General features: G+C 45.3%; 1 protein-coding gene and 1 long non-coding RNA gene across 8 annotated transcripts in view; one reads left to right on the forward strand and one right to left on the reverse strand.

The window, feature by feature from the left end:
* LOC120372214 overlaps positions 1–4689 on the reverse strand; it is a 51255-nt gene extending 46566 nt beyond the window's left edge. For 5 of the 6 annotated variants that reach the window (XR_005584788.1, XR_005584793.1, XR_005584789.1 and 2 more), the window contains exon 1: positions 4559–4689. This is a non-coding gene — a long non-coding RNA (uncharacterized LOC120372214). The remainder of the gene's footprint in view (positions 1–4558) is intronic. The other variant, XR_005584792.1, reaches the window with a different exon arrangement.
* Positions 1–16875, forward strand: part of HS6ST2 (heparan sulfate 6-O-sulfotransferase 2) — a 227414-nt gene that overhangs the window by 159618 nt on the left and 50921 nt on the right. Inside the window, exons 1-3 of one of the 2 annotated variants that reach the window (XM_039489122.1) lie at positions 4797–4815; positions 5210–5284; positions 5690–5803. The exons of the other annotated variant lie outside the window; for it this stretch is intronic. Of the exons in view, the coding sequence (XP_039345056.1) occupies positions 5797–5803 (7 nt within the window). The 5' untranslated portion in view covers positions 4797–4815; positions 5210–5284; positions 5690–5796. Of the gene's footprint in view, positions 1–4796; positions 4816–5209; positions 5285–5689; positions 5804–16875 lie in introns of those variants that run through there. 2 annotated transcript variants of the gene reach the window in all.

Below are 16875 nucleotides of genomic sequence, written 5' to 3' on the forward strand. Positions count from 1 at the left end.
CACTTGCCTTATTTAAACACTCCTCTCCCATTGCCTTTCAATGTTATTTGGGTGCCTAACTCCCTTCGGTCACTTTGAAAACTCCAGCCTAGAAGAGCGGCCATGTTAGCAACCGCTTGCCTCGTTTTCAAAACCCAAGCCAGCTGACGGGTGATATTTCTGAACACCAGATAGTTCTGGAGGACTTGTGTGATGTTTGGTCCTTTTGATCATGTTAAGCTGAATTCAAAGTATATTCCTCCAGCCAGGCCTCCAAGAAGGACTTAGTCTGTGTTGATTTATCTCTTCTGGGAACATTTTTCAGATGCGTAGACGCCACCAGAAAGCTGAATGTGAAACTCTGAGAATTATTTCCTGTGGTAACTTTTATTCAACAAAATGTTTGGCTGCCTTATTTATGACTTCTTAAGTAATGTGGGAGTTGAGAATAAAAAGGCCTAAGGTTTGCTTTTAGTCTTCTCTGCGACTCCCGCTCGTTGGCTTTGCTTGGTGAGTTCTCTAGCGGGATGAAAGTTGCGGATGAGGTCGGCCTTCCCCTGAGTTGTTTCATTACACTGTTGACATGAACAGTAAATCCTGCTTTCCTTTGCTGCATGCTGAAGGTCACTCCTGCAGTATGCTCATAATGAGCCTCATAAGCCTGTGTCTCATCTCAGCAGGGCTCTCTCGTGTTGCCCCCCCCTCCCAAAAATCCATTAATTCTTTAACCTTATCAGTCTACAGATGCCAAAGGCATCGGGTGAGCTTTAAGCCCTGTATCTCAGATGTCAGGTGATGCTTTGATTTTGTAGGATTTGGGGGTAACTCAAGGAATAATAGCGAAGGATCCAAACATTTGAAATTTCAAATAGCAATAAATAAATGGGGATTTTAAAAACTTGGAGGAATTATTGACATTGGTTTATTGTGCGTGATTATTACCTGCATCCTTTGCTGAGAATTTTTTTATACAAACATACAACCCTTGCTTGCTTGCAGTGGGGAAGGGGGGAGAGGGGGTGAGTGTGTTTTGAAAAGGGTACAGAAATAGACTTCAGCACTATGAAATTAAAAGCTTTCTCGTCATTGTCTATTGATTTCTATCCTTTTTAGCTGGATTAAAAGAATTTCTGAAATGGAGGGGGAAATTAGAAACCGACCATTTTAACAAATACACCTGCAGTCTGTCTGCCCCATTGTTTTTAAATTAACACCTGTGCATTTAGAGCCTATTAAAATAATAATTTAATGCTCTAATGACTCCGTGTCTGCTACAACTGTGGCAGGATATCATGGGAATACCCGAGCAATATGCTTGTTTGATGCTTGTCACAACACAGATTGACATCAAAGAGCTGCAGTTTGTAAAACATTCATTACATTGCAATTTAAGAGCGTCTGGTTTTGGTTTTAATTAAAAATAGAAAGGGAAAAATACCCGGAATTCAGAGTAAAACAGCTGACAGAAAACTTCTGACAAGCCCTTTGATGTGGTTTACACCAAGTCTGTGAGAGGTGGTAGCGTGCTCAGAGCATGACTCAAACCTCACGCGGGTCTCATGGGGAATGGGTAGCCCCTCTCAGCCACGCTGTAACTGGACATCTTACTGCTGGCCTATTTTGCTCCCTAACCCTTTGTTAGGGATGGGTTGTATGTATTGCTGTTTGTTTAGAGCTCTGAGGCATTTGGGATGTCACTGGCTGGGTGGAGGAGGCCCCCTGCTTCTGAAGCCCTTGGATATCCAGTCTGCCTATTTTAGTGATTTTGTTACTCCTGAAAGCCTGCTAGGCTAACGCCAAGGGACCGCTGCGTCTGTCTTGGAGGCGGCTGTGCCTTTTGCTCTTGCAAACGGAGGTTGGTGCATTATGAAAAACTGAAGTAATTGCAGGGTTAGTTGCCGTAGGGTGAATTTTGTCTGTACTTGGAGAAACCACAGTGGCCAGCCCCAAAGTCCCAGCAGTGCAAAACAAATGAATGTGTAGTTCAAATACTTAGAGCACTGCACCAGAGTTAAATCTCTGGTTGCACTCCTTGTTGCATTTGCTGATTTCTGACTCCTTGGCTTGGCAAACTCCTTTTCACATAGTATTTTTGTCGGGTGGGTGGGAGGGATGTAATACGATAGATGTTCGTCCTGTGCTGTTTATTATGGGTCTGATCACAGACTCTTCGCTGTCCGTGTGGGTCCTCGCCTCCTTCCCCCTTACACCCTGTGCTCTGCATGCTGTCCCAGAGATCTCTCTCCAGTGATGCGTTACGGCTGCGCCACTGCTGAACCTGGCTTAATCCGATTCGTTGGCTGAGCTGTGTTCTAAGTAACCCCCAAAGAGTTCATTCAGGCTTGCTCAGCTAACCACAGGAGACTGGATTGTGTGAGAATTCCACTTTGAATTTGTGAGCCAAGGCAAATATCAGGAGGCCTTTGTGGGCTCATCTTTAGTGCTGTAGTTGCTGCTCAGCATAGCAAGAAAGAGATCACCGTAGAGATGAGAGAGGGCACTCGTCCGTGATCCAGAAGAGGGTGAGAGCTGATTCAGCCCTACTAGGGCAGCTGGTTATGCAGCGCTGCAGTAGGCTTGTATATCTTGCTCTGATCACTGTTACAAATCGCTTTGAACGAAGGCGCTTGCTGTCTGTGTAACCCCCGAGGCAGGAGATGGCAGGTAACCCCGGAGCTGGGGCTGTGCGGGAGGAGTTAATTATCAGGACCTGGGTTTCAATCACAGAGTCTTCCAGAAACGCTGTGGGCAAGAACGTTTGCAAACGCTTCCCCCCCCCCACCTCACTTTATTTTAAACTGACTCCGCGCACGGCAGTGTCAGCTGTGTGAGCACCTTTCGAAACTCACCAGAGGTGCCTCTGAGGTGCCCAAATGGTGCCACTCTACAGGGCCTATTTCTTTACCCAGGCCTTTCCCCCAAGGAAGGGGCTGCAGACAGGCCTGGCAACGCTTCCCCTCGAAGACAAACGCCAGGGAAGTCTGGGGGGACATGAGGTCAGAAATGCCGTTATCCCTCATTGGGTGCATGGTGCTGAGAATCCCTTTTGCAATGCAAAAAGCAGTTTGTACTTTCTCTGTGGGCTAGATGGTGACTGGGACCATTCTCTGGCAAAGAACCCGCCTCCCCCTTTTCATCTGTCTGTGGCAGTGGTCCCCAACGTGGTGCCCGCAGGCACCATGGCACCTGCCGGGGCATTTATGTGCACCCGCCTAGTGCCCAGAAGGGGAGAGAAGCCGCAGCCCCGCACCTGACGGGGACAGAGAACTCAGGCTGCGAGCCTGGTGTTCTCTGTTCCCAGCAGGCACGGGGCAGCAAGGGAGAGAAGCCACTGCCCCGTGCCTGACGGGGCCAGAGAACTCCGGGGCTGTGGGCTGTGGGCGCCGGTGTTCTCTGTCCTCGCGGCTTCTCTCCGGCTTCTCTCTGGATTCGTGTATTATGTTATATTAAATATGATGATTTTCGTATTATTTAATGTACAAAAACAAAATAAGCCTTGAAAAATTGTTGGCGCCCACCACACTCTTCTGAAAACATGAATGTGCTACTGGCCACAAAAAGGTTGGGGACCACTGGTGTGTGGGCTACCTGCCTTTGGGTCCTGGAGGGGAGGAGTCAGTGGGGTTACTTGCTCATTTGCTCCCTCCCTAGAGCAGGTGGGCAGGGATGGGGGACAGAGCTTTGGTTACAGGGGCACGCGCGCACCCACCCACCCCTACCTCGCTGCTCAGAGAAGCTGAGCATGCCCCGGTGGGGTTAGTAATGTACTGCTGAAAATTGAATTGTCCCTAACCCTATAGGGCAGCATAAATTACTGTCTCCTGGAAGAAAACTGGGAAGGCTCTGTGTATCTCCACAGTTCCTCTGGGGTCACTGCAGCGTCCCGCCACCCCTCTTCTCTGCTTAATTACATTTACTGAACCAAGGCACCGTTGGAGAGTACCAGTGGCACTGGAGCAGCCATATAGTCACATAGCTGTGTCTGCTGCTGTTACAGTGCCCAAGTGCTCGATACCCTTCTATGAAGTGCTTTAGCATTTGACAGGGGGTGAATTGAGACAGAGATGAAGTGACTTGTCCCCAGTAACACAGGAAGTCTGTGGCAGAGCCATGGATTTAACCCAGCTCTCCAGAGTCCCAATCCAATGCTTCAATCACAAAACTACCCTTCCTGTCATAGACTCATAGACTTTAAGGTCAGAAGGGACCATTATGATCATCTAGTCTGACCTCCTGCACAAGGCAGGCCACAGAATCTCACCCACCCACTCCTGTAACAAACCCCTAACCTATGTCTGAGTTATTGAAGTCCTCAAATCGTGGTTTAAAGACCTCAAGGTTCAGAGAATCCTCCAGCAAGTGATCCGTGCCCCACACAGCAGAGGAAGGTGAAAAACGTCCAGGGCCGCTGCCAATCTGCCCTGGAGGAAAATTCCTTCCCGACCCCAAACCTGGCGATCAGCTAAACCCTGAGCATGTGGGCAAGACTCACCAGCCAGACACCCAGGAAAGAATTCTCTGGAGTAACTCAGATCCCACCCCGTCTAACATCCCATCACAGACCATTGGGCATATTTACCTGCTAATAATCAATGATGAATTAATGTTCACTTCAGAGGCTACAACTGAATAAACTTGGTTGGAATTAATCTTAGTTGTTTTGTGGTATCTAATTGTTATGATTATAGTCAGGTCTGAGGTCACTCTTCAGTGGGGCCATTGTGACATCAGAGGTAACTCAAGCAATTATCACACTTTCTCCAGCTAATTTGCATAATTTATTTATTTTTTTAAATGGCAGATCCCAAATTACATGATGCTAGAGTTAAGTTGAATGTACGTATCAGTAACATTTAAGAGTTATAAAAAAAAAAAAATTACAAGAATGCTATAGTTATCTGAAAACCAAGCATTACAAACCAAGGAAATTCAAAGTTACTTTTAAACTTAAAAGTAATACAAACATTTTAAAGTATAGAAATGCAGTCAAGGCACCCAAGAACCTTAACTCTGCCCTGTAATAAGCTCATGGAATAATCAGCCATGATGATTGTGACATTTTAGTGTTTGTGGTTTAGGTTGGATGAAACTGATTTCTAAAGACAGATGTGTTTCTTCCCTTGTTCCCCTCTTGGCATCACTACAAGGCAGAGTTAAAATTGTTTGTGGGTCTTTATTAGCAAAGCACATTGTCATGTAATCTCTCTCTCTCTCTCTCTCTCTCCGATAGATAGCTGTAGAGGCTTCGGCAGTGTAAGCTGGGAGGGTCCTTTACATCTCCTCCTACCTAACACTATTCCTACGGGTGAGATCAATAGGTCCCTCATTCCTCACTTGTTTCCTTGGTCTTTACAGAATTCCTCTCAATGTTCCACTATGTCGCTGGTTTCAGTTCAGATGAGCTCCAAAATTGGTGCGCTCACACTGGCCTGGCTTCTCCTGCTGTCTGCAGGCGTTCCAGATGTACCAGCTGCAGACTCATTTGGTGCACTGCTTTGTAATGATAGCACTGTTTTTTGTTTTTATGTAATATACTTCCTACTCAGAAAGGCAGTGTTTCAACCATTCTTGCTCCCTCTCTAAATATGGCTAATGTGGGGCTGGTTTACTAAAAACTACTATTACCATTAATAGCAGTCTATAATTGACATCCCAGCTGCCAGTCAAACAAAATCTTGTTCTAGCACAGCTTAAAATACTTCCCTTGTAGCGCCAGAATGACGTGAATACTCCAGTGGCCTCCTGGGATCATCTGACGTGAAAGTTCCAAGTTTCTGCACTTGATGCTAAAGGTGGTTCTAGTATGAGTATTTATTGATGCCAGGTGAGTGTTCTTTGATATTACCTGTGCTAATTGTAATTAATGCTAATAATCCCTCCTAAGATCTTTATATTGCAGAACAGCCCTCTTGTTTGCATATTGTGATAGGCTTGGTTAAATGCCAGAATATGTTCTTGGCTATGGTATGAATGAATTTTCTCTTCTCTTCCCCGGCCTTGTCATAAAGGGTTTTTGTGTGGGTTGCACACCTAGTTGAAATGAAGTTTATTTTTAGTTACTAAATGATAAAAATGAGTCTTAGCTCTGGAGTCGATAACTGTACGATATCACATTCTGCGTGGGCTGGAGATTACAGCACTGGCCTGGGAATCAGGAGACTTGAGTTCATATTCCTGGCTCCATCACTGACCTGCTGTGTGACCTTGGACAAATCAGTTCACCTCTCTGTGCCTCTGGCTGCCCTTCCACCCTTTGTCTGTCGCCTATTTAGTTTGGAAGCTCTTTGGAGCAGGGACCGACCCCTTATGTGTTTGTATGGTGCCTCGCATAGTGGGGCTTGGATCTCAGTCGGAGCCCGTCGAGGTTACTGTAATACAAATAAGCAGCTCAGATATTTAAAATGAGTTGAATTGTGGTACTAAATTTTCGTATCATTCTGAATGGAATTGGGGAATAGGGAACAGCTCTTATTATTTACCCACATGAGATAGCAGGCAGTTTCCGGGACGCATGATGTTTAATAACATCTTTTATATTGATTAGTGGTAGTTTTAAGCCTGTATGGGAAAGTTAGCAACTTAATGTAGAGAAAAAACGCGCGGTGGAATCTTTCATGGGTAATCATGTTGGTATTGCATCTCCATGGTAACGCTGTTTTGATTTACAACCTTTAACAGCCTAAATATGAGTAGGATTATCTTTCTATATGCAGAATCTGTCTTTAGGTTTGGTGACCTTGAATGACTCTTCCAATTATCCCGTTATCATAGGGGGGTGTCATTTTTGATGAAATTCACTCTAAGTAGTGATTGATTAGACACCATAATCCATTGGCTGTCCTTTGCCCAATGATCTGTCAGTAAAAAATGGACCTCGTGATGTCTGAATATTTATCCCATTTCCATTGTTTATCCTGGCAGGGCACTCATTAGATTCCCAGGTGTAAACAGCCCCTATGCTAGTAGAGAGAACAGCAGTAGTTCATACATCTGAAATAACAGATGGACCCAGCTACGTAGACTCCACTTTCCAAAACACACTCTCCACTTATGCAGACTGGCCTTTCCAAATACCTCTGTCCCTCTGGTCTAAACAATATGCATCACTAAAGCCATGGCATCAAACAAAAAGCATCTTTTTTGGACATCACCATGGTTTGCACGGTTATTATGTACTTTGCGTGGTAGTCAGACTTTCAAATCATCAAATAAATGGCTGAAAATTTAATTTCATCTGTTGGGATACAAATAAATAAAATGGGTAAAGCTCCCTAAAGCTTAGTGGTTAAATTTCAGGTCCAAGCAAACCTGTAATCCTCTTTTAAACGAATACAGTGCACCTCACTGTTAATATAGTCTCCAGCAGACACATTGCAACTCAATAGTAATTCCAGTTATTAGCACTAATTATTCCTTTCCATCAAGGAGTGCAGTGTGAGTAACTCGGGCTTTTAGGTTCACCGTGCCAATTACTGGCCTCCTTTGCTCCTTACAATACAACTTCTCCTTTAGAAAGTGCTCTAACTGTTGCATTCACTCAGCCGTGCTGCTTAGGTCAGACAATCTGTGCAGCGACTTAGATTTAAAAAACAAAACAAAGCCCAAGGTTAATGTTCTGTCTTAAACCAAATGGGGGCTGAGGGGAATCTTGAACTGCTGTTAGGAAAATATATTACCGTGTACCTACATCTTTCTAGCACATACGCGCTTCTTTCAAAGTACTGGTGGGCATGGCCAGGCTGATGTCATCCCTATACCTATCCCATTGTGAAAGAAGTGTTCTTCCATGTTATGAAAGTGCTCAACTATTACTAAATCATGGCCGGATGGATATTTTAAGACCATTTTACAGAAGGCTGGTGTGCTCTAAAGGCAAGTGGTGGAAGAAATGAGAGGAAATAAATTAATGGAAGGTGATAGAATTTGGATGGCCTCTATAGAGCTTCAGCTGATGTAAATTGTCGTAGTTCCATTGAGGTCCTTGGAGCTGGGCTGCCATCCTAAGGATATGCTAATCGATGAACCCAAGTAGAAAAAACTGCAATTAACCTCCAAACTCTGTTCCAACGATGAGCCTCATTGGAAGCATCTGAGCTATTGATCTCTGGTGTAAGTTTTCCAGTATTAAATGTTGATGATGGATTTATTCACTTGATCTTTTTGCTTTGGCAAGAAGAATTTGCCCAACTGTGTGTTTTTGTTTTTTACAATAATGGGGGGTGGGAGAGGGGGAGAGACCTAGACAGGTGTCCCAGTGATTTGCATAGTAGAGTCATGTTGTGAGCAACTTGTGGGCCTGACGTGTTATGCCGCAGATTCTTTAAGGGACACTAACACCAACCAGCCAGCTCTTACTAAGCACTTTTTTCAAAGCTGTGTACAAACTAAGCCTCACTAATTATTATCCCCGTTTCATAGAAGGGCAGAACTCAGACCCGCAGTGGTTACTCAGCTGGCAGGCTGCTGTCAGAGCTGGGAATGGTACTCTAGACGTCTGGACTTGCAATGCCACAAATGATCCTCTGGGTCATGCACCTTTCACCTAATTATCAGGAGGGTAATTCCACCGTTTTCAAATTTTAAAAAAAATGTAGATTCTTTTCCAAATAACTATGGAAATGATAAGAGCTCAGCTGTATAATTATTGAAATGTGAGGCCTGACTCTGTAAGACTGGGTCTGCACTATCTAATTGTGAAGTCTTTTTCTTTTCTTGTCCAGAGCAAATGTAGTTTGATAGGGGTTTTTTTGCTTTTGCTCTCTCCACTTTACTTCACCAACCCTGTGCACCAATTAGATGCTCTAGGAGGGCTTAAAAATACCTTGTTATTCCATTGGCTCATGAAGTGGCAGCTCGCCAGATCTGAACTGTTTTTGAGTGTTTATTAAATAGAAAGTCAGTCATTTGATTGGGAAGAATCTCAGAAGTGTCTTTTCAAGGCTATAAAATGTATTGGGAAGTAGCAACTTGGGAAAGGTCTGTTTTTTACAAGTCGGAATAACTCTTTTAGGTTAAATAAAAAGCAAGGCTTATCCTAAATCCATGGCTAACTAAACTACTTATTATTTTAGCTGGAACATGGCTTTGTAATTGAGAAAATCTAGAAGAGCAATAACGTCCATCCCATTTTAGCATACGGTGCAAAAAGCAAACAGAAGGGTAATCACTAGCAGATTAGTTGTTGCTTTGGGAGATTATGCTTCAAGGTTATGCAAATTCTGTTATATTCACTGCATCTAGTATAGGTGCAGAAATATATTTTCTTGTTTTATTGGCCTTTGTTGTAATAAATAAGCCTGCACTGCAAAATATATGGGGAGCCTATAAATATGGGTTTGTTTGAAGCAAGATGCTTCCTGGGCTAACTTAGAAGAAGCATCCTTGCCATTAATTTATGAGGACAGGTTGTATGGGATCCTCTGAGAATTTTCTCCTGTCTGCAGCCACTGACAGCCTAAAGGACAGCATGAGCGCTGAACTACGGGCAGTAATAGCAATACAGGACAGAAGACCAGACATTTTAAAGACAGGTATCCCAAGAAAATGAATCCAGACTACAGTGGAACTAGTCAGTAACAGCATTTAGAAAATTAGCTGTATTCTTATCCAGCTAACTATACTATAGACACATGTGACATTGTCTAGATAGCATCAGAACAGGGCTGCCTGTTTTGCTTTCTTTGTAGAGTTGACCGGCTAATGTACACGGGGAAAGTATCTGAGGCGATAAACTGCTTGTGGGTTTTTGATAACTGAAGTGGAGGTTTTTGATAATTGCAGGAGCAGTGCAACAGACCCTACACCAATGCTATGAATGGGATTTTTCCTAAGCAACAACCAAGCCATAATATTAAGAAAACAATAGAAAAGAGTGAGAGAATGTTTGGGGATTTTGCATCCTGAAGGTTGGAAAGTTTAGGGCTGATGCTTTCTTGGGCTTCCTTCTTAATGCCTCTTTGCTGGGGGCCCTTAGATGGGTAATGGTTTGAGAACACATGCTAAGCAACAGAATGAATTCCAGATGTGCTGCCAAAGATAGGGGTCTGATGCTGCCCAGTTCAGGTCCCTGGTTCTTTAAAGCTCTTAGCAATGCACTTAAATTTAGGCACATGTTTAAGTCCACCCCTATTTGGCAAAGCATAACAGCCAGTGTTTAACCTCAAGTATGTGCTTAAAGTTAAGCATGTGCCAAAATGCTTTGCCAAATGAGGGTGTTAACACCTAAGTTAAGGCCCAGTTCTGCTCTTGAACTTCCATTGATTTCATTCCTATTGGCTTGGTTCTGTCCAATACCCATGATACCACGAGGGTTTATGTACAGGGTGATTTGGCAGCCTTTTGATATTTACTCGGACTTTGAGAATTGGGGCTCCCTTCTCCTAGAAGAAGTTATTTGTTATCTGAATAAATGTGCTTTGTTGGGCCAGGCATGCTGAAGGTGCTTCTGTGCATTTGGTGTTTGTTAGCTGTGGTCTGCTTTGTTCTAGATACTATCATAGAATATCAGGGTTGGAAGGAACCTCAGGAGGTATCTAGTCCAACCTCCTACTCAAAGCAGGACCAACCCCAACTAAATCATCCTAGCCCGGGCTTTGTCAAGCCTGACCTTAAAAACCTCTAAGGAAGGAGATTCCAACACTTCCCTAGGTAACCCATTCCAGTGCTTCACCACCCTCCTAGTGAAAAGGTTTTTCCCAATATCCAACCTAAACCTCCCCCACTGCAACTTGAGACCATTACTCCTTGTTCTGTCATCTGGTACTACTGAGAACAGTCTAGATCCATCCTCCTTGGAACCCCCTTTCAGGTAGTTGAAAGCAGCTATCAAATCCCCCCTCATTCTTCTCTTCTGCAGACTAAACAATCCCAGTTCCCTCAGCCTCTCCTCAAGTCATGTGCTCCAGCCCGCTAATCATTTTTGTTGCCCTCCACTGGACTCTTTCCAATTTTTCCACATCCTCCTTGTAGTGTGGGACCCAAAACTGGACATAGTACTCCAGATGAGGCGTCACCAATGTCCAATAGAGGGGAATGATCACGTCCCTCGATCTGCTGGAAATGCCCCTACTTATACAGCCCAAAATCCTATTAGCCTTCTTGGCAACAAGGGCACACTGTCAACTCATATCCAGCTTCTCGTCCACTGTAACCCCTAGGTCCTTTTCTGCAGAACTGCTGCCTAGCCACTCGGTCCCTAGTCCGTAGCAGTGCATGGGATTCTTCTGTCCTAAGTCCAGGACTCTGCACTTGTCCTTGTTGAACCTCCTCAGATTTCTTTTGGCCCAATCCTCTAATTTGTCTAGGTCCCTTTGTATCCTATACCTATCCCTCTCCTCCAGCGTATCTACCACTCCTCCCAGTTTAGTGTCACCTGCAAACTTGCTGAGGGTGCAGTCCATGCCATCCTCCAGATCATTGATGAAGATATTGAACAAAACCAGCCCCAGGACCAACCCTTGGGGCACTCGGCTTGAAACCGGCTGCCAACTAGACATGAAGCCATTGATCACTACCCGTTGAGCCCGACGATCTAGCCAGCTTTCTATCCACCTTATAGTCCATACTTCTTTAACTTGCCGGCAAGAATACTGTGGTAGACTGTATCAAAAGCTTTGCTAAAGTCAAGGAATAACATGTCCACCGCTTTCCCCTCATCCACAGAGCCAGTTATCTCCTCATACAAGGCAAATAGGTTAGTCAGGCATGAATCCATGCTGACTGTTCCTGATCACTTTCCTCTCCTCTAAGTGCTTCAGAATTGATTCCTTGAGGACCTGCTCCATGATTTTTCCAGGGACTGAGGTGAGGCTGACTGGCCTGTAGTTCCCCGGATCCTCCTCCTCCCCTTTTTAAAAGATGGGCACTACATTAGCCTTTTTCCAATCATCTGGGACCCCCACCCCCTGATCGCCATGAGTTTACAAAAATAATGGCCAATGGCTCTGCAATCACATCCATCGACTCCTTTAGCACCCTTGGATGCAGCGCATCCAGCCCCATGGACTTGTGCTCATCCAGTTTTTCTAAATAGTCCCAAACCACTTCTTTCCCCACAGAGGGCTGGTCACCTCCTCCCCATGCTGTGCTGCCCAGTGCAGCAGTCTGGGAGCTGACCTTGTTCGTGAAGACAGCGGCAAAAATGCATCGAGTACATTAGCTTTTTCCACATCCTCCCCCATTCACTAAGGGCCCCCACTTTCCTTGACTTTCTTCTTGCTGCTAACATAGCTTTGCATTCCGGATGGCTTACTTTGTGGCGTGGTGGTCTTCGTTCTGCTGCAGTTGTTGGTGAGGTTTCGTGGCTGTGCGGGGACAGATTAACACTGGCACAGAATAACACACAGGAAATACAAAGAGGGGTGTGTATGTGTGTGTGTGTGGCAGGCATGTTCACAGTCTCGGGGGGCCCCTCCATGGTTCAGGCTGCAGGGAATGAAGAGCTTGTCAGTAACAGAGCACTCCTTCAGCGTGGAAAGCCACTGCCTGAGCACTTCTCTCTGTGGCTTAGTGCATGGCAAGCTGCGGTGTGGATCTACAGCACACTAACTGGCTGGGGGGATGCTGCTACCCCGCACTGCAGGGTCCCTAGTTCACTTTGATAGACCCCTGTTTCTGTGCGCAGTAGCAGAGTCCCCGTGGCCCGTCGGTGAACGGCAGGCTCGCATGCTATACAGTCAGTCCCCGGCTTGCCATGCGCTGCCTGGCTGGGTAGAGACGTGCAATGCGCCAAGCTGCCCCGCAGCACCGTCGGGTGAGCTGAAGTCAGTCAGTTTCCTGTGGGTAAATGGGGCACTAGACCAGCTCCTGGGGCAAGTGGCTGCACTGGGTTCTGAGGCAGGAACCCTCCTTTCTCCCCCAGCAAGGACATAAAGTGCAGTGTCCCCGTAACGTACCCTCCCCGGTATCCACAAAGCCCTGGCCAGCAATGGGATCTCTGGTCCCCTCCCCTAGAGCGCTTCTGGCCCACCCCAGCCCAATGCCACGTGCGGGGCAGAGCCCTGGAGTGGTCCTTGTCCCTCCGCCCCACGAAACCCAGCTTGTGCTCTCTCCATTGCACACAGATCCTGCACAGGAGGGGGCTTGCTTTTCCCCGGGGAGCAGAGCGTGGCTCTAGCAGCAGTTTGTATGTAAAGCCAAGCTGCCAGGCGTGGTGCCTTGCTGGGATACGAGCAGACTGCACTTAGGTGTAGAAATGCCTGTCTCACCCGTGGATGGGCATCACAATGGGAGCTCCAGCTGACCTGTCAAGCTGCATCCTTAGATAACAGCCAGGCCCTGACTTCCTTTGTTGTCGCCTCCTAGGTGCACTGCATTCCATGTGGGAAATATTTGTGAGTGCACCTGCCGTTAGCTCTTCCATCTTGAGGGTTATGAGAAGGCAGGTCAGGTGGCACTTCTTGCAAACGTAGCTACTGCATCAATAAGGATTTCTGTGCTGTGGCTGAGAAGACAACCCTGGCTGTTCCTCTGATGCAAGTGGCTGAAATGCATCTCTCCTCATTTAGATTGTGAGCGGGGTTTGGTGTCGTGAATGTTTTTTTCTGTTACCAGAGGACATAAAGAAACAAAAGGTAATAGAACTAACGACTGAGCGGCATGGAACGTCCTTTCCTTGAGGAATAGGAGCTGGCTTCAGTGTAGCAGTCGAGATAAAAAATAATCTTAACCCCGCAGATATATTGGCCTTCAAAATGGCTAATGATTAAATAATTATCCTTTTGCTCCTGTAAGCGCTCTACCTGTCAGGGGCGAGGTGCCTTGATGGAGTGTTAGATTAATACCTTCAGTCTCCAGCTCAGTTAAATCTCTCCTGTTTGATTAGCACAGTTATTAAAAACACTTATAAATGGAAAGTTGTGTGCCACTCGAAATGATCTGGGGCCTGTAATTTAACAGTGATTAGTATGTTTGTGTACGGAACACAATGTGCTTTGTTTCCCTTGTTTATCAAGGTTTTTATTCCCCAGTGAGCATGCCTCAAGCTGAAGCCACAGTCAGCTTCCCACGTGCTCCCCATCAGAGTGTATTTATTAAAATGTTTCATTTAATGAAGAAATCTCAAAGGTGGGGCTGATAAAACAGCAACAAAAACATTTGCCAGTGAACTTCTCCTCTGAGTTAACTTCAGTTAGATTAAGCTTGCAAACAGATGGATTCCGAACTTGGATCCTAAATTGCCTTACAGAAGGGGGAAAAATGTATCCCAGATATTTATATGTACATGCTTTGTGCTCGAGAAATCGCTGGTTAAGAGAATACGTGTTGAACCTGCTGAATAGCAGCAGTGTGGAGAGGTGCCATAAGCAGCCATATTTACGAGGAGGTCTTATGGCGTCTACAAGAAAGGCATGGCCTCTTGGGATATCCCCTTAGGATAACTCAAAGGAGTGAGTTTAGGATAGAAGTGTCTGCGCTGCACTGTGTAGCCATGATCCCTGAACGAAAATATTTAGTGTCGTAATAGAGCGATTTCCCTGAGAGTAAAGCAGCAGCAACGATCTTCGTAAGAGATTTAAAAATTACGAGTGTATCCCCACTGATTTCCCAGGAGCTGTGCCAGCTGAGGATCTGCCCCCATATTTAAAGTGTCAAAGATTTATATGCCTCTGAGCAACTGAAACAGAACCTGCCAGGAGAGTGGTGAAGAAACAGGGAATTCCAGAACTAAAACTTTCTGTGGAAAGTGGAAATCCCGTCCCACTCTCGTCAACGGGAGAGAACACGAATGCTGAGAAGTCAGGTGCACACTGAAGCCTGCTGAAACAGCGGGCAGAGCAAATAGATGAAAACATCCATTTAAACAACAAATACTACATGAAACTGTGTACTGACTGAAAGGAACCCAGGTTCCATGGGTGAGGGAGCACGTTGGGGGCAAAATAAAGGCTATGGAGAAGGTAAAGTTACCATACAGGAAGATGGAGAGAATCCTGTTCCCCAGGAAGTATTGGCGTGCGGACTTAGCAGTGAACTGCGGTCTCTAAGGGAGACTTTATGGAGTAACTTGAGAAGCTACTACACTAAAGCCATGAGGGCACCCTAAGAATTCAGAAAGGAGCGAAATAGAGAAGGTGCTTTGGCTTTTAACAGATTGGCTTATTTTATGGCCATTTATTATTGTAGTTATGCAAGTTAAAATTGTGGTCACAGGTGTCATAAAGGATTTGGTTTCTCGTTTGTACAACCCTGCATAAACCAGGGCTATTATGGTTTTATCAGTCTTCCTATGAAACGTGGTATAATGGACAGTACCAGAAGCAAGATCCTGGACTAGATATGAGTCAGTCTGACCCCTTCTAAAAAGCCCGGTATTCCTAGTAATTAACAACTCTCATTTTTCATTATTTTTGGAGTTTCTGTTGGTTTCTTCGATTGCTGTTCTTCTGGAATTACTCCATCAATACAGCACTAGCTGTTTTGGCTACAGGTCTAGAGTTCAGAGAGTCGAGTATTTCAGAGAACCCATAATGTATCGTGTTCACCACAACTAGTCTCCAGTTGTGAATTTTTAATTATGCCAGATCATTTTCAGTAAATGGGACTTCAGGCTCAATTAGTGCTGTCAGATCCAATTTTTCACTCACCTGCCATTGAGCTCATCCTATGTTGTTTGCAGTAATTGCCAAATCCACAGGAAAGATGAGACTTGCCCAAGATGAATGTCTGCGGCATTTCCCATTCTCTGAGCCTGTCTTTGGCATAATGATAGAGGCACTTAATCCAGCTGAAAGTCAGATGCTGAGAGAAATGTCTATCCAGTGAGAAATATTTTCTTTAAAGTGATTATAAATGAAAAATTGGTTCTTCCTTTTACATAGCAAGACCGTTTTCTCTGAGCCCCATGAACTTGTATCTTAATCAAAAGTACAATTTCTCCATTCTGCAGATACAGCTTTGTGAAGCCTTCGACCACTCCTGGCTCCAGGGCTGTCAACCAGAGTCTGTGCTTCAATGGGATTACTCGATCAGAATGCAAGTTTGCAAGTGGTAGCCATAAAGGAACTAAGACTAAACCAAGACCCCTTTTAATTCTAGACAGGGTGAGAATAGGGCTGGGCACATACCTCTCTCCTAGCAGATGCCCCTAGGGGTTCATCCCAGGTGAGAGAGCCCCCCAAAATGAAGTCTATCTCCCCTTCCAGATCCCGAAGACGTGTCCTAACGCAAGGCCCTCAGCGCTCTCTCCACAACCCCGAGACAAGCTTTGCTTCACACTGCCACATCTCTCTCGTCTACAGCACCCCCTACTCCTGATTGCTCACTTGAAAAATATCAGGTTTGAACTTGGTGACACGCAGGAGAACCTTCCACTGAATTCAGCTGCTTGTTCATTTGAGCGGGTCATTTTCAGGAGCCAGACGTACAGTCTGTACCCTTGGATTTTGATCCGTTTTGATTGGTGGATTGATTTGAAGCCCCAGAAGGCCCATTGTGGGGATATAGTTTGACCACCTGCATGATACAGCCATCAACCCTCACCAGGAATTCCTGCATGAAGACCATAACTTCTGGTCAAGCCATGGCAGATCTTTTCGAAAGGCACATGCTCTTGATATAAAGACTTCAAAGTGATGGAGAATCTGCCACCTCCCTGGGGGAGAAGTTCCAATGGTTAATTCCCCTCAATTTTAAGAGTTTGCACCTTATTTCTAGTTTGAGTCTGCACAGTCCGCTTCCATCCATTGGACCTTGCTATGGCTTTGTCTGCTAGATTACAGAACCCTCCACTGTCAGAAATCTTTGCCCATCTAGGTACTTGTCGACCACGATCAAGTCACTTCTTCACCTTGCCGTAGGCACGTGTTGCTGCATGATTTGGTCATGAGCTATATGTTACATTACAGGCCAGTCTGTGCCACTTACATGTGGCCCTGCTTGTGAAATCACCCCATCCCA

Source organism: Mauremys reevesii, linkage group 9, assembly GCF_016161935.1.
Source record: "Mauremys reevesii isolate NIE-2019 linkage group 9, ASM1616193v1, whole genome shotgun sequence".
Lineage (NCBI taxonomy): Eukaryota > Metazoa > Chordata > Testudines > Geoemydidae > Mauremys > Mauremys reevesii.